The following is an 18,976-nucleotide window of genomic DNA, read 5'->3' as shown; positions in this document are numbered from 1 at the left end:
CCCTCTCCATGGCAGGAACTAGATTATCTCTTGTAACACAAACCACCTTATGATTCTGCAATTACGTTGTTTTCTGAGTTAGATATGCTTTCATATGTTGCTTTAGTTTAACATATGTTTTAGGGTTTTGGTTTTTTTGGGTTTTTTTTTTAATGCCATGTGGATTTACGTGTTTTGGAGTGAGTGTGTCCAGTGTTGAAAATGTGCCGTTTTCACAGGAACAAATTGCATGTATGATCTGTATGGTGATCGTCTACACCAGCACTTTCCTCTGGATATGCGGGCTGCCTCAGAGGGAACAATCTGCTATTTTAAGCTTATTGCATCTGTGGGCCATCTTATTCGCCTTTCAATAGTATCCCTCCAGATTGAAGCAGATAACTGCATCACTGACTCACTAACCATTTATGACTCTCTGATGCCAATCAAAGATAAGATACTGTACCGGTGAGTATAAAGTTTCATTCATTGACTTTTTTTTTTTTTCTTTCTTTCTTTTTTTCCCCCCTGAAGACTTGTCATTCGTATTTTTGGTAGTTTTTGTTTTGTTACAATTATTCTGATCTTCGTGTATTACTCACACGACACCTGGCAATTTTAAGTGTCTTACAAAAGTGGAAAACATGACATTAGTAATAAAAAAAATGGTAGAATATTCTTCAATTTTTTTTTTTATTCTTCAACTAGAGTGCAGCTACAGAATTGTGAAAGTCACACATTACTGAGTGGAATTTTCTGTTTCTTATCAGGAAATAGATGTTAACTGAAAGTGAATGTCAAAATTTCCTCCCTTAAGCAAACTCTTTTAGATAAAGATTAGTGCTCTTCATATGAAGACTGAAGTTCTAAAACTCAGTCTCATGATTTTTTACTTACTGGCACTAGTCAGTGCTTTTTTTAATCTGCTTTATTTGTTTAGAGGGTTTTTAAAACCTAGAGTTAAAGCTGTGATGGGTTGAGGGATTTGGACTACTACTTTTTTCTTTTCCTTCTGTCTTTTTAATGATCCAATATGCTTGTTTAGGGACTTCTTGCTTGAAATTCCTGATAACTAATTCCACAGGGCTCTGTCAGTCCAAAAGGAGAAGACAGCATTTCCATGAAGTAGATGAAGAGCTCAGTGTTTTCACCCCTGAAATCCTTTTCTCTGACCTGTCAGTCTGTTTATAAGCCTCAAAACCAGAGCACTGGCTTTTCAGTCCTCTTTGAGAGCTGCCCTCTACTAATCTCTCTCACCAATTGACTTGTCTATGATACAGCAGATGGTGTTCACTTACATGTTAGTATCTGTAGAAGAGTGAAGATGTCTGCTAGGTAATGCATGTGGAAAGTAACTTTTTTAATGAGACTAGTTGAATGGCTCAAGTTTTTAATTTGACTTGAAGAATAACTTTCTTGTCTTTCCCACTCCCCAAAAAGTGGATAAATCTGTTGGTCTAATTAAATAAGCTTTCTCTTCTCAACCCTTTCTTTAGTATTGGCTTCATTTATTTTTACTTGGAGTGAAGGCTGAAAGTCATTATCTCCTAGAGCAAACCGTTCCATATTAGTTTTCATGTTTACAATTTCTTTTTTTGGTAAGAAGTGATTTCCAATATTTGGTTTCTAACTGGCCTTGTAACAGGTACTTTTGCATTTAAGAGCATGGAGATCTTTACTAGATTTTCAAGTAGGTAAGATCTGAGCCAGTGGAAAACTCATGCATAGAATGAGAGTAATGTGTTAGGCTTTTTACTTTTTAGCTGATTTCTTATGTATGTGCTCTTCTTTCTTCCCCCTCAGAGCTTGTGAACCAGCTGATTCATTGGTGTCACTTGTGTCCACAAATAATCTCATGCTGGTAATGTTTAAGGCAGCACAAGTAAAGGAGCATAAGGAATTCCATGGCTATTTTGAGGTCATTACACAAGAAAGTAGGTTTGTTCTGTGTTTGGAAATGCGTTTATTGTTTCTATCTAAGATCCTGATAAGGGTGTCATATTTCCGACTACAGATAAATGACTCCTATATTTCATATCCAGTTTTTTATAAACGTGTGTCTCTCTTCTTTGTCTCCTCTGCATTATTGAGCATCTCCCTTCCTCTTTAGTAATTTAATCTGAGTAGACTAGCTGTGAAGTGAAATATGAAAGTAAAAGGCTGAAACCAGACCTGAATTCAGTTGGTGAGCACCGCAGTGTTCCAGTAGATGGAGCTGTTATTTCAGGTGTAGCACTGGCTTCTCTCCTGCGTTGCGACTCCGGGATCACGTTAAAGGTGGAGGGAGTTCAGCACTAAAAACTGCTCTCAGAAAATAAAACTTCAGTGGCTTTGTCTGCATTTGCTATCGGTCCCTGACTCCCCATGAACACAAAGGAGTCAGTTAAGTTTGTGCATCAGGTCCATCACTTGCTTTTTATTACTTTAGTCGTTAAGAAGTTGTTAGATCATAATTACAAATAGTACAAGGAATATCACACTAGTAGCACAAGGAGAAAAATCTAACACAATCCAGTGCAAGGAAATTCAAGTTGCTTAAAAAGGTGCTGCATACTTTCCATGTTGACAGTAATTAAGCATTAAAACACCATTATAAAAGCCTGTGATAAAATCTCCATCTTGAGTAACTTCAAGTTCAGGGCTGGGTGGGTTCGGTTCCTTGTTCATTTGTTTGGGTTTTGTTTGTTTAAATTCAGATCTGGGTTTTCTTTGTTGGTTTCTCTGGGTGTGCTTTGTTTTTAATGAATTCTGTAAATCCATAAAAAAGAAAATTTTGACTTCAGGAGGCTGATTAGTTTAGTACATTTTCCATTCCTCTTCTAGCTGGCTGCATTTTAAGACTAAAGATCCTTGTGTACTACTGCAGTGTGGATGTATCAATATGCTTGTTTGCAGCAAAATAACCAATATAAAACTTCACAATATTTTCTCCTGGTCTTGCAGAGCCCAGCAAGCACCCCTGGACTTTTAAATTCCTTGTCTTCTGTGTGCATCAATGGGAAGGGTCTCTTTTTACAAGTTGAACCCAGATAAATGTAACTCCTTACCTGCTCTGCTTTGCAGTGAAAGACTTCTGATAAATGTGGATGCTTTAGCCCACTGAGTAGCTTTACTGGAAGTAAATTTTAAATTTTGCCTCCTTTTTTTTTTTTCTCCTAGGGTGTGGAAAAGCAATAGTGACAAAAGAGAAAATTGGCTACGAAGGGAGCATCACAAGTCCCTATTACCCAAGCTATTATCCTCCAAAATGTCTTTGTGCATGGAACTTTCAGGTAACATGAATCTCTCTCAGGCACTTTTATGTATTTTGGGCACACGGAGGTTAAGCAGAATCAATTGAGTAGGCAGTAACTACATCCTTACAAGTGTAGCAGTTTATAGAAATACCAGAGCTGAATAGCTGGCTGTGCTCAGGTGTTTTGTATCAGTTTTTTCTTTTTTCTTTTTCTGTGCATTTGTTCTTAAGAGAGAGAACATAGTTCCCAAGCTGTCTAGTTATAAAGGTGAAGAGCTAAGTTTTGATGTTCAGCCTGCAGAATTACTTCACGTCAGCAAATATAAGACTTGACTGTTTTTAACTCTCCTCTTCCCACTCTCAGAAATTTGGATGAAACTTGTGTACAAAAAACTCCTCTAACCTCATTATTACTGCCACTTCTCTGATGTCTTCTCATATGTCTAATATGTTTAATTTGTCTTCAGGATAGTCTGTCCTATCAGCACAATCCCTCAGACTTTTTTTAACTTGGTGTCCTTTTTTTGGTGTCTTTTCAGGTACTTTCCTGAAAGCAAATTGCGAAAATTTCCATCAGTTTAAAAAAGTTTTGTCATGCCTTCTCTGTCATGAATATTTCTCTATTAGTGCTGCTAAAAGTAGGGCTTGCCCTTCAGTGTTTTCTTCTCTAAGGAATATGGCAATAGATATGATGATGTCCACTATTGACCCATCTTTCTGCTTATGTTACTCATGACTTGTAAAGCTAGTGGTTGCCCATATTGAATCACACCAACAGAAATCAAGTCCAGCTAGCCATGACCTACAGCCTCTTCCTTTTCTAGAATGATAAGGTGTGGTTTTTGGTTTGGGTTTTTTTTTTTGCTAAATGTAATGTCTTTAGTTCATCTTGGACTTCTGAGGAAAAGGTTTCTAGGTGCTTAACATGGGCAACTTGCAAGAGTTATTGCTCAAACCAGTTTAGTTTTCCAGTCATTCAATAACAAAATTTCCCTCATTTGCCAAATTATGTTTTCTGCAAGAGAGGAGGAGAAAAATTTTCATTTCTGGATTTTTGCCCTGAACCAGCCCTTGTTTTTAAATGAACATTGCCTTGTCTTGCAAAAAGGTTCTGTTCCTTTTAATAGAGTAACCTCTAACTAATTATGAACACTCATGATATTGCTGGGCTTAAAAATGTTTTGTAAAGTACTAAAGAATGCTTGGCTGGGCAGGTACTAGAAGAAGACTACAGTATTGTGCTAGAGGTAACACGACACAGTTATTCCATGCAGTATCTTAGCTCTTAAAGTCCAGTGGGTCTCTGTGTCCCTACACAAGTAAACTTGGATGTGTTTGAGTGTTTTGGTCTTGATACAAATGCTGCTTTCTTTGGCCAGTGGCTTTCTGAAGATGAAAAGGCGATTGGCCAGAGGGGGAGAAAGCCTGCAGCTGTGGTGGGGCTGTGCCAGACTTTGCTTTTACTCAAGACTGAATAGCTGGCATGTGTCTCAAGTGCTGGCTGCTGAGCTGGCTCAGAGCTCCCAGAGTGTGGCACTGCCAAGGTCTGTGATTGCTGAGATAAGTTTATAGACTTTTGTGGTTTATGTCCACAAAAGGAAAAAACTCCTTTCACTGTCTTTCTTGTTCACAACAGACTCCACAGAAGAGCCTTGGTATAGCTCTGAAGTTTCATAACTATACCATCAGTGAGAAGAATATTAAAGGCTGTGAGCGAGGGTGGTGGAAAATTAATGAACACATGTAAGTATTTTGATACTGTTACATTAATAATCCATGCAGAAGTAAACCTTCCCATTACTACTGCAACTCACTCAGGTTTCCACAAAACCAGAAATAACTCACTGCCTTGTCCTAGCATTCATTTTAGCTGATGATGTAACAGAATCTTTATTTTATATATATTTATTTATATATATATACATTTATTATTTTATATATATTTCTATTGAAAAGTACCAGAAACATGAAAACAAGAGCCTTTGGTACTCTCTGGAGAGAGAGAAATTGAAAGAATTGGGTGAAGATGGATGTCCTGTGAACCCTAAAATAATTCTGGGTTTTCTGGGGTCATTGAACTGGGTCTGCTACAGACCTTTTAAGTGTAACTTAATTCTATAATTGCTCAAGAGGATGGGGAATCTAGTTAACTTCTTGGTGAAAGCTGGTGCAATGAGATGATTGGGAATAGAAGAGTAACTACTTCCTCATTCCAGTCACTGGCTCTTGAAAGAGAAACTGCACATAGGATTTTTTATATCTTTTTTAACTTTGTTCAAATGGAAACCTCTGTAAGATTATTCTTGAAACTGAGTTTCTGAACTCATTACTGAAACTAAGAAAAGTCAATTAGGCCTCTGAGTGTAACTGAAAGAATTGCAAAGAGGAGAAAAACTTTCTCTACTCTTTGATACCATCTTCTAATTAGACAGATAAATTTTAATTTGAAGCTCTTAAAATTGTGCCTTGATGGAGATTGGTTGCTGGACTAGATGGACACATAAAAACACCACTCAAAACACAACATATTTGATGTGCTTGTGGGGTTTTTTGGTGTTCTTTTTATGACAGAATTGTAAGGATTCAGGATATTTGGGAGGGCTGAAATATCAAATAAAGGCAAAAGCTGGATGAAAAAATGATAATGGGTTCATATTGTAAGGATTCTCTATCTAAAAGAGAAGTTTTTCAATAAGCCTACCAATTATACATTCCATAGAACAAAATGTCAGAGAATAACACTTAGAAATGCACTTAGGACTACTTTTGAAGTACTGCACAAGAGCACACGTTGCTGATTTCTGTTGTAAGTTGCTGATGATATGTGTAGACTAAGACAAGACTTCCTTTGAAAGTGTCTCTTTCACTGAAAACAAGGCTTTTGAACTTCTGACTTTCTGTTCTGTGTTTACTTCTCAAGGAAAAATAGTATGATTTACAGTATGAAATGTTGTGTTATTTTATTTTCTTTTTTTCCCCATTTTAATTGTTAATGAAATGGGGGTTGGTGGGACCCCACCTTTCAGCTTTCTGCAATTGCAGCTTATAGAATGCTGTTATCTTAGGTAAAAAAGGTTAAGAAGCTTCAGGACACTGATATTAGTAAAGACTGCTACTGAGAAGATGGTGCAGATAAGGTTCCTTCAGACCTTCAGGAACAGCTTTATCTACCCAGAGACACTGAACACAACCATACAGTTCTCCCTCGTTTTTCTTCCAGTGGACATACAGATGTTCCACTGCCTAGTCAAAGAAGTTAAAGCTGATGAACTGCCTTTGCTAAAATTCTCAGGGGCAGAAATATCAATGAGTCTCTGTAAGCAAAACTTTAGAGGTTTATGTGAACACAGTTTAACAGTGCTTTACTTTTCTTAAAACTGTTGTTCCGACATCCCATTGTTTCTGCTACAGGATGCATGTATCTGCTCATCCCCTGAAAAAAGTATCCCATTCCCTTCTTCAACATATGGGACAGAATCCCCTTAATTACTTTCTCTCAGTATCAATGGCACAGAGTTCCAGATGGTGCGTTGCAACCTCCATTTGCCTTGGACATGGAGATATGGTTAGTAAAACTCCAGCAGAAGGCTCCTAAGGATCAGTGGCTTTGTCTTACAAATCCCATGAGCATATGGCATTTTTCACTGTGTATAGGAGATGGTTCCCTCAGTGTACCTTTTTCAGCTCTTTCACAGATGGGCACAGATATCCTCTGCTTCTGGAGAGATGAAGTTGTTTTATGTGGCTGACAAGTGGTCAATGCAGACTGCAACTGTTTTTAAAATGGAGCTAAGGTTTGTTGGAGGGAAGGTGTCAAAGTCACTGACAGAAGGAGAAATGCAGAAAATGTCCATGGGCTAATTGAGAGCAATGAGATGGTTAGGTGGCATTCTGCTATGTACTTTGACAAGCTGGTTTAGATTGGGAGCACTGGTGATGGATGTTAAAATGAGTGAGAATTAGACTTCCTGTAGTAGGAAGTCTGCACTCTGAGATTAGCCCAGTTGGTTAGAGCATGGTGCTAATAACAGCAAGGTTGTGGGTTTGATTCCTCTATGGACCATTCACTTAAGAGTTGGACCTGGTGATATTTGTAGGTCCTTTCCAACTCAGAATATTCTGTGTTCAACTCATAGCCCTGGTAGATCTGGTGTTTTGGCTGTGGTTTTTTTGTTGGCTTGGTTCTGCCTTTTCTGTTTGCTTGTTTGTTTGGTGGCTTGTTTTTTTTGTTGTTTGGTTTTTGTTCGTTTGTTGGTTTTTGGGGTTTGGATTTTTTTACAATTAATTTTTCTATAGTAGAAAGCTGTAAAATTAGCTGGGTTTTTTTGCATCTGCATTCAGGATGTCTAGGAGGAGTCTACTTTTTAAATTACTTTCTTCCTTTATTTTTTTTGCACTGCTGGAACAGAATCTCCTACATCTCTTAACAGGATGTTTCATTTTTGAAATCCCACCTCACTGGGATGCACAGGACACGTAGGCAACACCCGTCCACATGGCAATCACTGACCAATTTGTCTGCATTCGTTGACATGAAGAGTAGTCCTGGTGCAATGCCTGATGTGGCCAAAATACATGAGGGAAATATTTACCTCTGATTAATAGTCCACTAGTCCATTTAACGATACAACAATCCATTTTCATGTTCTTCATGTTTATTCTAGCAGCAATGTGTGTCCTTGCAGTGCTGTCGAGCAAAAGTGTGTGCCAAGTGTGCTAAAAATCAATACTGCTGCTTCTGCTCTGAAATCTGTTTAGACTCATAAGTACTTTTTTTTGCCAGGAATCTGAAAGATGTTCTTCTCATAAGTGCTGTATTTTTGAGGCAGTTTGTTGAATAGAGGAGGGGGTCCTTATTTCTGCTTCTAGAACAACCTGTACTGTCAATGTTCACTGGTTTAAAACTGTCTCCAATTTTTAAATAACAATCCAACAGCGTTTTCCTTGTTAAAAAAACAAACAAAGCCTGTTTTCATTTTGGGGTTTGGTTTTTTTGTGGTTTTGTTTGCTTGGGGTTTTTTTGTTGGGGGTTTTGTGGGTTTGTTTGTTTGTTTGTTTTGGGGTTTTTTTGTATCCCCCCCATCTAGAGCTGCATCTAAATGCTAGTTGCAACATCTTTGATGGGAAGGGATATTAGAATTCATTAGCAGTGGATGAATTAAATGTTTACTGATATCAGGGAACATTTAGGTTTCTCTCAACCAGGTGGTGCCTAGGCTGAAGTCCAAGGAACCTCTTTGCCAAAATGACAGCTTTAAGTAGATTATTTTTAAGACTAGTTATTTGAAGACATGACATTCAAAGGTAAATTTCCAGAATGTTTATAGTGGAGGAAAGCTGGGTGACTACTTAAGAATATTTTCAGTTTCTGTAAATCTATTCCCCTCTGCCTTAAATGAAGTTGGACCAATTTTATGCCAATCTCTTTCTGCACTATTCTTTAGAAGCAATCCTCAAAATCAGAGAAGCTAAATTTGCTGTCCCACTGCGCTGACATTTACCCTCACACCAAACTTACTTGAGTCGTCTTAAAAATCAAAATCCTTTGAAAACAGATATAAGAAATGGTGACAAAAGTACCCATGTTTGTTACATCTCTGTTCTTCTAGACTTTTTGGCAAAACTTTGTGCTTGCGTGCGTGTGGTCACAAAGGATTATGACCAACATTTTGGGGAATTTGTGTACTGCTTCAGGTTTTGGTTCTTAATTAATGAATGGCAGCTGACTGTACTGCTGAATTTCAGTGTTGTTGACATTTAAATTGCATGTAAGGCAATTTTCACGTGAAGGCTGCTTAGAACTCCGCTGAACATTTTTAGGTACTGCGGTTACTATGTTGATCACCAAACAGTCTTTCACATTACAAGTTCTTCTGTCCATGTCGAGCTTCAGTGCAGTTCGAAGGTCTCTGAGAAACCTCTTCTGGTGGAGTATGGCAGCTACAACATCAGCCAGCGTAAGATGGATTTTATCTTTTCAACCCCACTTTGCATTTCAGACCTGTGAAGCATCGTTTTCTTGGGGTCCACTAGGACTTAATTAAGGAGCTTACCTGTTGGGTTTTAGTTCATTTTCTTTTCTGATCTTACTACATCAGATGACTAGCAAACAAAGAGCCTTTTCTAGCTCATCAAGGCTGTGCATCTAAGGTTTGTGGGCATGTGCAGCATGCTCTGCATGTACAGTCTGCTCTCTTCTGCACAGTCCTTAAAGTTTCCTGTGTGGCTATGACCATGGTGCAGTCAATTGAAGTCTGCTGGTCCTCCTTGTCATCATCCCCAACATTTTTTCTGTGATGTTTCTCTTACTACAAAGGCTTCCAGGTAATGAAGAGAGAGTACCAAATAATCAACTGCTTATTTCTTTTTTATTTTAAAAGGAAGCATTGATGTAGTTCATACCTCAGCACCATGCAGGTTACTTATCAAAGTTGTGAAGTGCTGCAAATTTTGGTTATTGGAAGCAAGACTGTCCTTTAGAAGAAGATGGCATTCTAAGCAGTCTCACGTTGTGTCATAAAACACTGGCTGATTTGGTCCAGCCCTAGTGAGCCTGTGATACCTATTCCAGGAACACCTGAATTGGAACTTTAAGGATATTTTTTCCTCTTCTTCAAATCCCAGTTTTAATTCAGCTTAAGTGATGGCAATGTACACAGTTCTATTACATTTAGGTCAACTTTGTCATTCCTTGGAATAGCTTAGTGACTGTAAAATGGAATAAGCTGGCAATATTTGGGAAAAGAAAATTTTGAAGTTGTTTTTTCTTTTTTTAACCTGCAGCATGTCCACCTGGATATTTCAAGTGTTCTACTGGCTTGTGCATCCAGCAGCTACAGCGCTGTGATGGCATAAACAACTGCTTTGACGAAAGCGATGAACTCTTTTGTGGTTTGTATTCACTTATTAGAGATCTTGACTGGAAATGAATGAATTATTTTGTCCTAGAAGGCAGCTGAAACAGGGTGACATTTTTTAGGGGAAAAAAATAAAGATGTTTTCAGCTTCCTTTGTATGTCCAGATACAGACTATAAGTCAGTCTCCAGTGCTTAAGTGATAGTTAATTGGCAAGAGACAAAACCAAGAATGAAGAAATATGGCACTGGAGAGCACAAGGAAGAAATTTGGATGTGCAAAACCAGCTATAATAGACTATATTTTAGTTTTTCTTCATGTCATAAATGCTGGCAATTATTAGTTAAGTTCTGTTCCATTTTGAGATGAGTTATTTTTGTGGGGGAAGTGACAAATGGAGGTGAATAGAGTATATGAAAGTGATACTAAATGTCCATGATGAAAGCGGGTTAGAACTTGTCCAACTCTGCCCCGGGGCAATGTGTGAACTGGGGAAGTCACTGAACTCCCGCACTTTATTTCCCGCACTTTATTTATTTCCCACACACATAATGTGGCACTGACCCCCATCCTTGTACCATGCAGTGAAGGTATGAAGTGGTACTCAGACATAGTCAGAAGAGTAGTGTCAGCATTGACAAGCATGCTTCTATACCTGTTTTGACTTATGTTTTTAAAGTTGTCCCCGAGTGGAACTGTAACTCCAGCTTCGCAATACAGGATAATTTGGTTGCCTGCAATGGAGTAAGTGATTGTGAGAATGGAAAAGATGAGCAGAACTGCACCCACAGTAAGGCTGCTCTCTTAAATATTTTATTTTCTCTCTTCTATTATCTATCTCCCCCTGACTTGAATTCTGGATGCTACATTCAAAGAGTTGAGAGGCATTATCAAATTTCACTCAGGCTATATAATTCTGTTTAATTTTCTAAAATGCTTAGAAACAAGTCCTTATTGATTTTGAACTATTTATTTTTTTTTTAATGAGCTCACGAACACCTGTTTCAGCAAAATACTGGCAAAAGAATTAAGTACTTTGGGTGCAGGATGGGGATCTAGGAATTTGAAGCTTGAATCCCTGCTTTTATCTCTTTAAAGCATAAACTGTGCAATTTATTCCCTGGATCTGTTTTACCATCTGTAAAATAACTATAAAAATGATAGCTTCTCTGGAGCAGTTTTCAGGGTTATAAGGTTAATGTGTTTAAAATTCTATAGAAGCTATAAATTTAGCAGTAGGCCCATGAAAGTCTTGAATCAGACCTTTCTTGGACTTTTTAGAATAAATTAACATCATGACATGAAAGGGAGCACAATTGGTAAGTGCTGCAAGTGACCTTTTTGAAGGCAAGGTTTTGACCTGTCTGACTAGACAGTCTGTGTAAATGGTTACATGATACTTCTGTGTATTGACAAGAAAAATAGATTGGGTTTGAGTGGCCTCATTTATTGCAAGCCACAGGGAAATAGAAAAATGCCAAGCCTAGGGTTTGCAGTTTTACTGAATACAGTTAATAATACTGCTTTTACTACAATCTTTCATTTCACATTTAATACTGAAATATAAAGGAGAGCTTCTTTCCAGAACCCTGGATGTTTTCTCTTTCTAGCCTCACACTGTACATCTAAATTTTTGCTACTGTATCCATGTTCATTAGTGCTATGGGAAAGGATGGGACAAAAGCTTAGTTCAAACTTGTCCAAATTGATGTACACCTTGATATTGTTGCAGTTCTACTTGAAAAGTTTATTCTAAGTAGAGGTTGACTTAAGCCATCCCATTCAAAGTGCTTTTTTTTGCTATGTGCCCTCCTATCAATTAATACATGTATGAATCTTTTATCTGTGCACACATTTCTTCACATGTTAAGCTGAGCCAACAGTTTTCTTTTCTTTTTTTTCTCCACAACTATTTCAGGTATTCCTTGCACAAACCACACATTTAAGTGCAGGAATAATATTTGCATTAGGAAACAATATGCAAAATGTGATGGGACTGTGGACTGTGTTGATGGAAGCGATGAGAACAGCTGCAGTAAGTTCCTCTCAAACATTCATCTTTTTGAACTTTGAACTTTTTGCACAATAAAGCCCTTTATTCCTGTTTTGGAGTGGGTACAACTCATGCTGCAGGTACTGAGTTTTTATTGCATTCTCTCTATGGTAGTGGGGTAATGATCAGCTATCAGGTCACTGCAGGTCTGCTTGCAAAATTTCCTAAGTTCTTGTGAGAGGGTGAGTTTACAGTCTAAGACATGGGGAATCTTAGACAGCTGTACTGCTTATTGTAGCTGTGTTAAGCATTGGGGAAGCAAGGTTGATTGCAGAGTGAACTTGGCTAGCTGGTGAGGCAGCATTTTTGCTGCCTGCAGTGATGTCAGGTACTTCTGTTGAAGTCAGACTGTATTCGGATTTAGGGATGATACAGCTGCAACGAGATAAAACCCACAAATTTTTCACTTTCTCTCACTCCTCCTGATGGTGAAAACCCCAGTATTTCAAAGTATCAAGCTATGTTCTAGTCTCAAATCTTCCTGAAGTAACCTCTGTACAACCTCTTCAGTTTGCTTTGCTCTGAAGTGAACAGATTATTGTTACTGCAGTAGCAATAAAAGTGGGCTTAGGACTAGTTGCTTAAACTGAATGCTTTCAGGTATTTGAGGTATATAACATAGACCTGTTGAAACAAGTCCAAAGGAGGTCCACAAAGATGATCCGAAGGCTGGAGCCGCCTCTCATATGAAGACAGGCTGAGAGCTGGGGATTTTCAGCAAGAAGAGAGGGCTCTGGGGAGACCTTTTAGCACCTTCCAGTACCTGAAGGGGGCCTACAAGAGAACTGGAGAGGAACTTTATAAGGGTGTGTAGTGACAGCACAAGAGGGAATGGCTTTATACTGACAAATGATAGATTTAGATTAGGTAGAAGGAAAAAATTCTTCACTGTCGGGGTCCTGAGGCACTGGAACAGTTTGCCTGGAGAAGAGAATGCCCCATCCCTGGAAGTATTCAAGACCAGGTTGGATGGGGCCCTGAGCAACCTGTTCTAGTGGAAGATGTCCCTGAACATGACAGGGGGATTGGAACTAGATGATCTTCAAGGTCCATTCCAACCCAAACCATTCTATGATTTTATGATTTTGCCTGGCCCTCAGCTGCTTCTGGCATGTTACCTGTATTCCAAATCTGCCAGCACCTGCCTTGGATAGAGTAGGATATCTTAAAAGACTAGCCATATGACTACTTTTGTCTGGAAACATTAATGCTGCATTTGACTTTTTGTCTGTGCGCAGGAAACTGTTCAGAAAGATTAACACCTCTGTGTGGGACTAAAACTCTTGAGCAGAAGCTTTATGTGCAGGCACTAGGGATGGATACAAGACCCTACAGAAGGGTCTTTCTTCCTTGCTTTTCAAATTAGAGTAGAGCTTTTTGTGCTGAGATATGACTTCTTCACCTGTTACTAATAGACGGCATTGACAGGCTGTCAGTTATTTCCATACAAATTAATGATTAGACCACCTTATTTCTGAAGTAACAAATGTCTAATCTCCACGTACATTTTTCTTGTATCACTCCCACTGTTTTGGCAAGAAATAAGTGTTCTGATGATGCTGAACTTCCTTACTGATGGCGTCCTTTCAGGTCAGGGCTGACAGTATCAAAAAGAGATAAGGTACTGTCTGTTTTTATATATTCATTGGGATGCTTATTAAATCAATGGATCCTCTGACGTTGCTGACATAAGAAATATTCAGAGGTCAATTCTTGTAGCGGAGCTAGAAAAGGAACTTTTTTAGACTGGTACCTTTCTTGACTTGAAGTCACCCTCTTGTTTCAGTAATAGAGTAGCCAAATAGATTAGAACAGGGCAAGGAAATAGATTCCAAACATTTCAGAGTTCAAGATTCTTTCATGCCCTGTGTGGGAAGCCCTCTCACTGAAGAAAAAGCACTAGGGATGGGGTTTATAACCTGAAATATCCCTTGCAGGTTGTGGCAGTAGCAAGATCAGCAACCTCATCTCTAGGATTGTAGGTGGCTCAAACACCAAGGAAGGTGAATGGCCCTGGCAGGTCAGCCTTCATTTTGTGGGAGCTGCTTACTGTGGAGCATCAGTGATTTCAAAAGAATGGCTCGTGTCTGCAGCTCACTGCTTTCAAGGGAGCAAGTAAGCAATCTTCCCTCTGACTCTGTCCCAAACACGACCAGCATCCACAAATGCCTTTAGATCCCAGAGTTTGAATTGCATGGAGGTGCTGCCCTCACCTTTTGCCTGCCCTGCTGCCTGCAGGTGTTTTGGAGTACTTTTTAAAGAAATGCCTTCACTGTGTGCTCCCAAGCAGGCTGGCTGACCCCAGAGCATGGCGAGCCCACATGGGGATGCAAATGCAAGGCCGTGCAAAGTTTGTATCTGCCGTGAGACGGATCATAGTCCATGAATACTACAACAGCAGGAACTACGACTACGACATTGCGCTGCTGCAGCTGAGCAAGCCGTGGCCGGACACAATGAGCCATGTCATCCAGCCAATCTGTGTGCCTCCCTTTTCCCATAAAGTCCGCAGTGGTGACAAGTGCTGGATAACAGGCTGGGGCCAAAAGCAGGAAACAGGTGAGTTTTATCCCTTCAGTTGAGCTAATTTTTCCCCCCAGGTAAACAGCAGCCTTCACAGCTGGTACGTGCGTGTGCAGGACACTAGCTTTTGTGTGTTGCTGAGGTGTGCAGAAAATAATAGTGTTTTGAATTTTCTGTCCTATGCAAGTAGGTGCCTTGTGCGTGTGCCTCCATGTGTTCAGAAAAATTGGCTACTGGTCCTATGGATCTGAAAGCCTTCTGGGTGATGTTGTTAGCTAAGACTTGCAAGGAGCTACACTTAATCTGAAATAATGTGGTGTTGTTTTTTGCCTTTGTTACCCTTGGAGCCTGTGCTGCTTGCTGCACGGAGATGGAATTGCTGTCTTCCTTCTCTCACCTTCAGCCTCTGCAGGCTGAGCAGCCCTGTGGTGCTGACCCTGGCTGTGAGGTGCCAGCTCCATCCTCAGAGTGCAGCTTGACAGAACGGCCACACTGTAATCGTGGACTGCCCCGTGGCAGGGGGAGGGCTGGCCTTCCCAGCAGCTTGTCCTCACCTGCCTCTTCCCTTGTGGGAATGGTGGTACCTTCCGCCCCTCCCATGGCCACCTTCCTAAAGCCCTTCCAGTGTGGGTGTGATGACTTCCCTTGGCATAACTCGTGGCACTGCAGGGACATGGTCCAGGTGGTTTGTCTGCACCTTCCCAGGGCCAGCCTCACCTGCCCTCCCGGGGCTGCTGCCACTGTGCTGGCCCAGACAGTGCAAGGTGAAAGGTGGCAGCAGCAGGTAATTAACCTCCAGTGTTTGGACTTGCTGCTCACAGCCAGGATTCCCACATGCTAACTTACATCCAGCCTCTCTATAAATAGCTGTGAGCAAATATATGGTTGAAAACCAAGAGCAACCACCTGACTGAGACAGGATGCATGGTGTGGTTTCTCTCTTTGGGCTGCTGGTTAGTCATATGTACAATGTAAAAGCTGGTTACTTGAAATGCAATGCCTCAAAAAAAAAAAAAAGTGGTTTTATCCCCCAATTTTCCTCTATTCCCTTCATCATTCTACACTATATAAGTACCAAATCAATCTTTTAAGTAATGTTAAAGTATACATTGTACTAGCTTTATCAAATCCTGAAACAGAGCTTTGTTATGTAAACCAACACTTTCATAATTGAATATATAGGGGAGGTTTCTTTGGCTGTACCCAGATTTTGAGAGGATCAGCTGGTGATGAGATTGGACCTTTTGCATTAAAAGGAGGGGACAATTAGATTTAATTCTGTTTTTCTGAAAGTATGTATCTTACAGCAAAGAGGTGTTTTACCAAATCTTTCAGACAGAGAGAACTGAATTTTGAGAAATGTCCAAGTTCTTAATGCTGCCAAAACTTGCTTTCTGAAACTCTGACTCATAATCTTAATCTTGGATTTGGCTCCTTCAGATATACTGCCCTAACTGCAAATCTGTCATGTGATGATCCAAATACCTTTGTAAAATCCTATTTCCTTTTAAAAATAAGAAGAGAACAAATAAGGAAGTCTTGAGGCATTTTTGCAAAAAGCAAAGAAAAAACTTTTTGGCCAACCCTAGTGATTATGCCATTGTATTTGGTGTGTCTAAAGGACCAAAACCACATTATACAATTGCCTATTAGAAGAAGCATTCTGCTCTATTGCAGTTGTTTGGAATCTGAAATAAACTCAGTGATCTAAAGTATCCGTGGATATTTTCTGAAGATTTGTTTTCTATTTCAATAGATGAGTAAAATGCTAAACTCTGTTGAATCACCCTTCTTTGAATTTGTTTTCCAGATGATGAAGGTTCAGCAGTTCTTCAGAAAGCGGAGGTAGAAATTATTGACCAGACATTATGTCATTCCACATATGGGATTATCACAGCTAGGATGTTTTGTGCTGGGCTATTGTCTGGGAAAAGAGATGGGTGTAAAGTATGTATCTCAGCACACTTTGCATAGAGCGTATCTTGTCTTTCCTTGTTGCATGATGAGGTGCAAGAAGTGAGTGGCAGACCACTTTGTGGTCAGTATGTTTCAGTTCTGAAAAAGAGCAATATAAGAATTGTCTGTCAGCAAGTCTCTCCTCTGGGTGCTTTCAGAGTTCTGCTGCTTTATGTGCACAAGTAGCATCACTAAGTTTCAGTTGCAGGCCAAAAGTGTATCAATTTGCAAGTCTCAATAACAACTTGAAGTCAGGCAATTTTTGGCATAAGAAGCTCTCAGTTGAAGAAAAAAATGATAAACTAGCTTGACTCTTTTCAGGATCCCTCCTTTCCAACTTGGAGTGCATAATGAGACGATAATTGGGCATAAATTTTCCAAATGTAAATTATTTCTGATCTAGAAAAGCTGAAAGATAATAAATGTGAGGTTCTGAATTTACTTCTGGAGAATGGTAGTAAAACTCTGTGTGTGTCTGTGTGTGTATACATACAATATGTATTTATATAACATTTCATATTACAGATGTTCTACTGAACTCATATAAACCTACTACTAAAATAGTAGTTAATTTTCTGCTAAAATAATAATAAAACCATTTTTTAATGATGGAGATCTGGAATGTTCTAGCTTTCAGTGATCTATGTAGAAGTCAGAGAGACTACAATGGGTCTCAGGCAAGGAATGTCTGAGGGTTTTGAGGGAGTGTAATGCACCAGCTGCTTTTTAGAGGTTAGCGAGGCCATTGATATTAAGTATTGTTTTCACTAACTGGAGAATTTGTTTCTGCAGCTACTTTGTTTCTGTAAGGCCACTCAAAATATAGCCAAGCAAAAGCATAATTTACAGGTCTTCTGGCTGTGTTTTTGTAAGGGCAAAGGATTTGTGGCTGTGTCTGGCAGTTAGAGCTGATCAAAATGTGTGAAAAATGCTGGTGTTCCACTTCTCTTTTGTCCTAGGAATTAAAGAAAAAAAAATTGAAAATTTGACCTCAGTAAATGTAAAATCATAATTGTCAAGGAAGGAAAAAGTTTTCTTCTAAATTCTTGACATTTTTGTCAGGCAATTCAAGTTAATCCTTCTTCGAGCAGAGGTGTCACCTTGGCACCTAGGAAGAGGTCCCTTCCATCCTGCCTTCCTAACATGCTATAACGTTAAAACAAAATAGTTTTCTAGCTCTGTCAAAATGTATGTCTAGAAGGAAGGCACTTCTCTTGCAAAACATTGAATTTTGCCAACTCACTTTTTGCTTTTGGAAATTGTTTCTTGCATTCAGTGTTTTGGTAAGGTTTAACTTGCTACTTGGTGTCTTTTTCAGAGATATTGTGTGTACAGCAGATTCTTACAGGAAAGTATAAGCTTGGTCCAAGCAATTTTCCCCAAATGGTGGCACTTTTTTTTTTTTACCTGAAGCTCTGCCAATGTATTTGTACAAGAACATCCTATAAAAGAAGAGTCCTAGTTGCTTTGTCCTGTATTATGGCATTATGACATAGTGTATAAAACCTTGAAGTCTGTTACAGACTTCACTTTAACTGATCTAACTGCAAAGACATTACACACACTTAAACTTGTTAGTTGTTTGTTGACTTGTATCTACTAGAGGACGACATTAGGCTCTTTTTCCTTCTTTAAACTAAAAAAAACCACAAACACAAAACAATTGAGTGATTCAATCTGTTTCCATTTACCTTTGAGAGAAGTTATATAATTATTAAATATTTTATTTTATTTATTGTATTTATATTTTTTTTAAAAAGCTTACTATTTTTTTGGGTTGTTTGTGTGTAATCTATGAATTTACATACATAGCAAGGAGCAGATTTGGGGTCTAGCTGTGAGTTTGAAGCTAGGAAAAAAAATTTGAATTTCAAATCTAGTCCATGAAAAGTAATATCTTTAGTGTCTTTAGAGAGGGAGAGTTAGCCTTCTTTCTTGTGAAAGAGCAAACTTTGGTACAACTGCGCAATCCATCTGCTTACAAATAACAAAGAATCGATGGTTTGAACTATGTGAATATGAAATTATAATCACTGTTGGAATTGCTCAGGCAAAACATCTGCTGTGGATTTTTCCCTAGATTTTGTATTTCATTGTAAACACATACAACTCAATCTGTTATTTTTAGGGTGATTCCGGCGGACCATTGTCGTGTCAAAGCAATGGAGACGGAAAATGGTTTTTGACTGGCATAGTGAGCTGGGGTTATGGATGTGGAAGACCAAATTTCCCAGGTGTCTACACAAGAGTGTCAAATTTTGCACCATGGATTCACAAATATGTGCCTTCAGTCTTGTAATGTGAAAACTGTTTTTGTGGAATAAAACATGTCCTGGATATCTCAATTAAAAATCATATTTGGAAAAACTGTTCA

At 39.0% G+C, this 18,976-nt stretch overlaps 1 protein-coding gene across 1 annotated transcript in view; it reads left to right on the top strand.

Annotated features, from left to right (window-relative positions):
• The window catches only part of TMPRSS7 (transmembrane serine protease 7), a 30,121-nt gene extending 11,147 nt beyond the window's left edge, over positions 1–18,974 (top strand). The window contains exons 7-18 of the mRNA XM_064644106.1: positions 219–447; positions 1,783–1,913; positions 3,139–3,251; positions 4,851–4,957; positions 9,035–9,171; positions 9,998–10,105; positions 10,750–10,860; positions 11,989–12,105; positions 14,061–14,238; positions 14,414–14,682; positions 16,457–16,593; positions 18,731–18,974. Coding sequence (XP_064500176.1) covers positions 219–447; positions 1,783–1,913; positions 3,139–3,251; positions 4,851–4,957; positions 9,035–9,171; positions 9,998–10,105; positions 10,750–10,860; positions 11,989–12,105; positions 14,061–14,238; positions 14,414–14,682; positions 16,457–16,593; positions 18,731–18,901 — 1,808 coding nt within the window. The 3' untranslated portion in view covers positions 18,902–18,974. The remainder of the gene's footprint in view (positions 1–218; positions 448–1,782; positions 1,914–3,138; positions 3,252–4,850; positions 4,958–9,034; positions 9,172–9,997; positions 10,106–10,749; positions 10,861–11,988; positions 12,106–14,060; positions 14,239–14,413; positions 14,683–16,456; positions 16,594–18,730) is intronic.
• Positions 18,975–18,976: the final 2 nt, after the last annotated feature.

Source organism: Pseudopipra pipra, chromosome 2 (genome assembly GCF_036250125.1).
Source record: "Pseudopipra pipra isolate bDixPip1 chromosome 2, bDixPip1.hap1, whole genome shotgun sequence".
NCBI classification, from domain to species: domain Eukaryota; kingdom Metazoa; phylum Chordata; class Aves; order Passeriformes; family Pipridae; genus Pseudopipra; species Pseudopipra pipra.
This window is presented reverse-complemented; position numbering and strand designations above follow the sequence as displayed.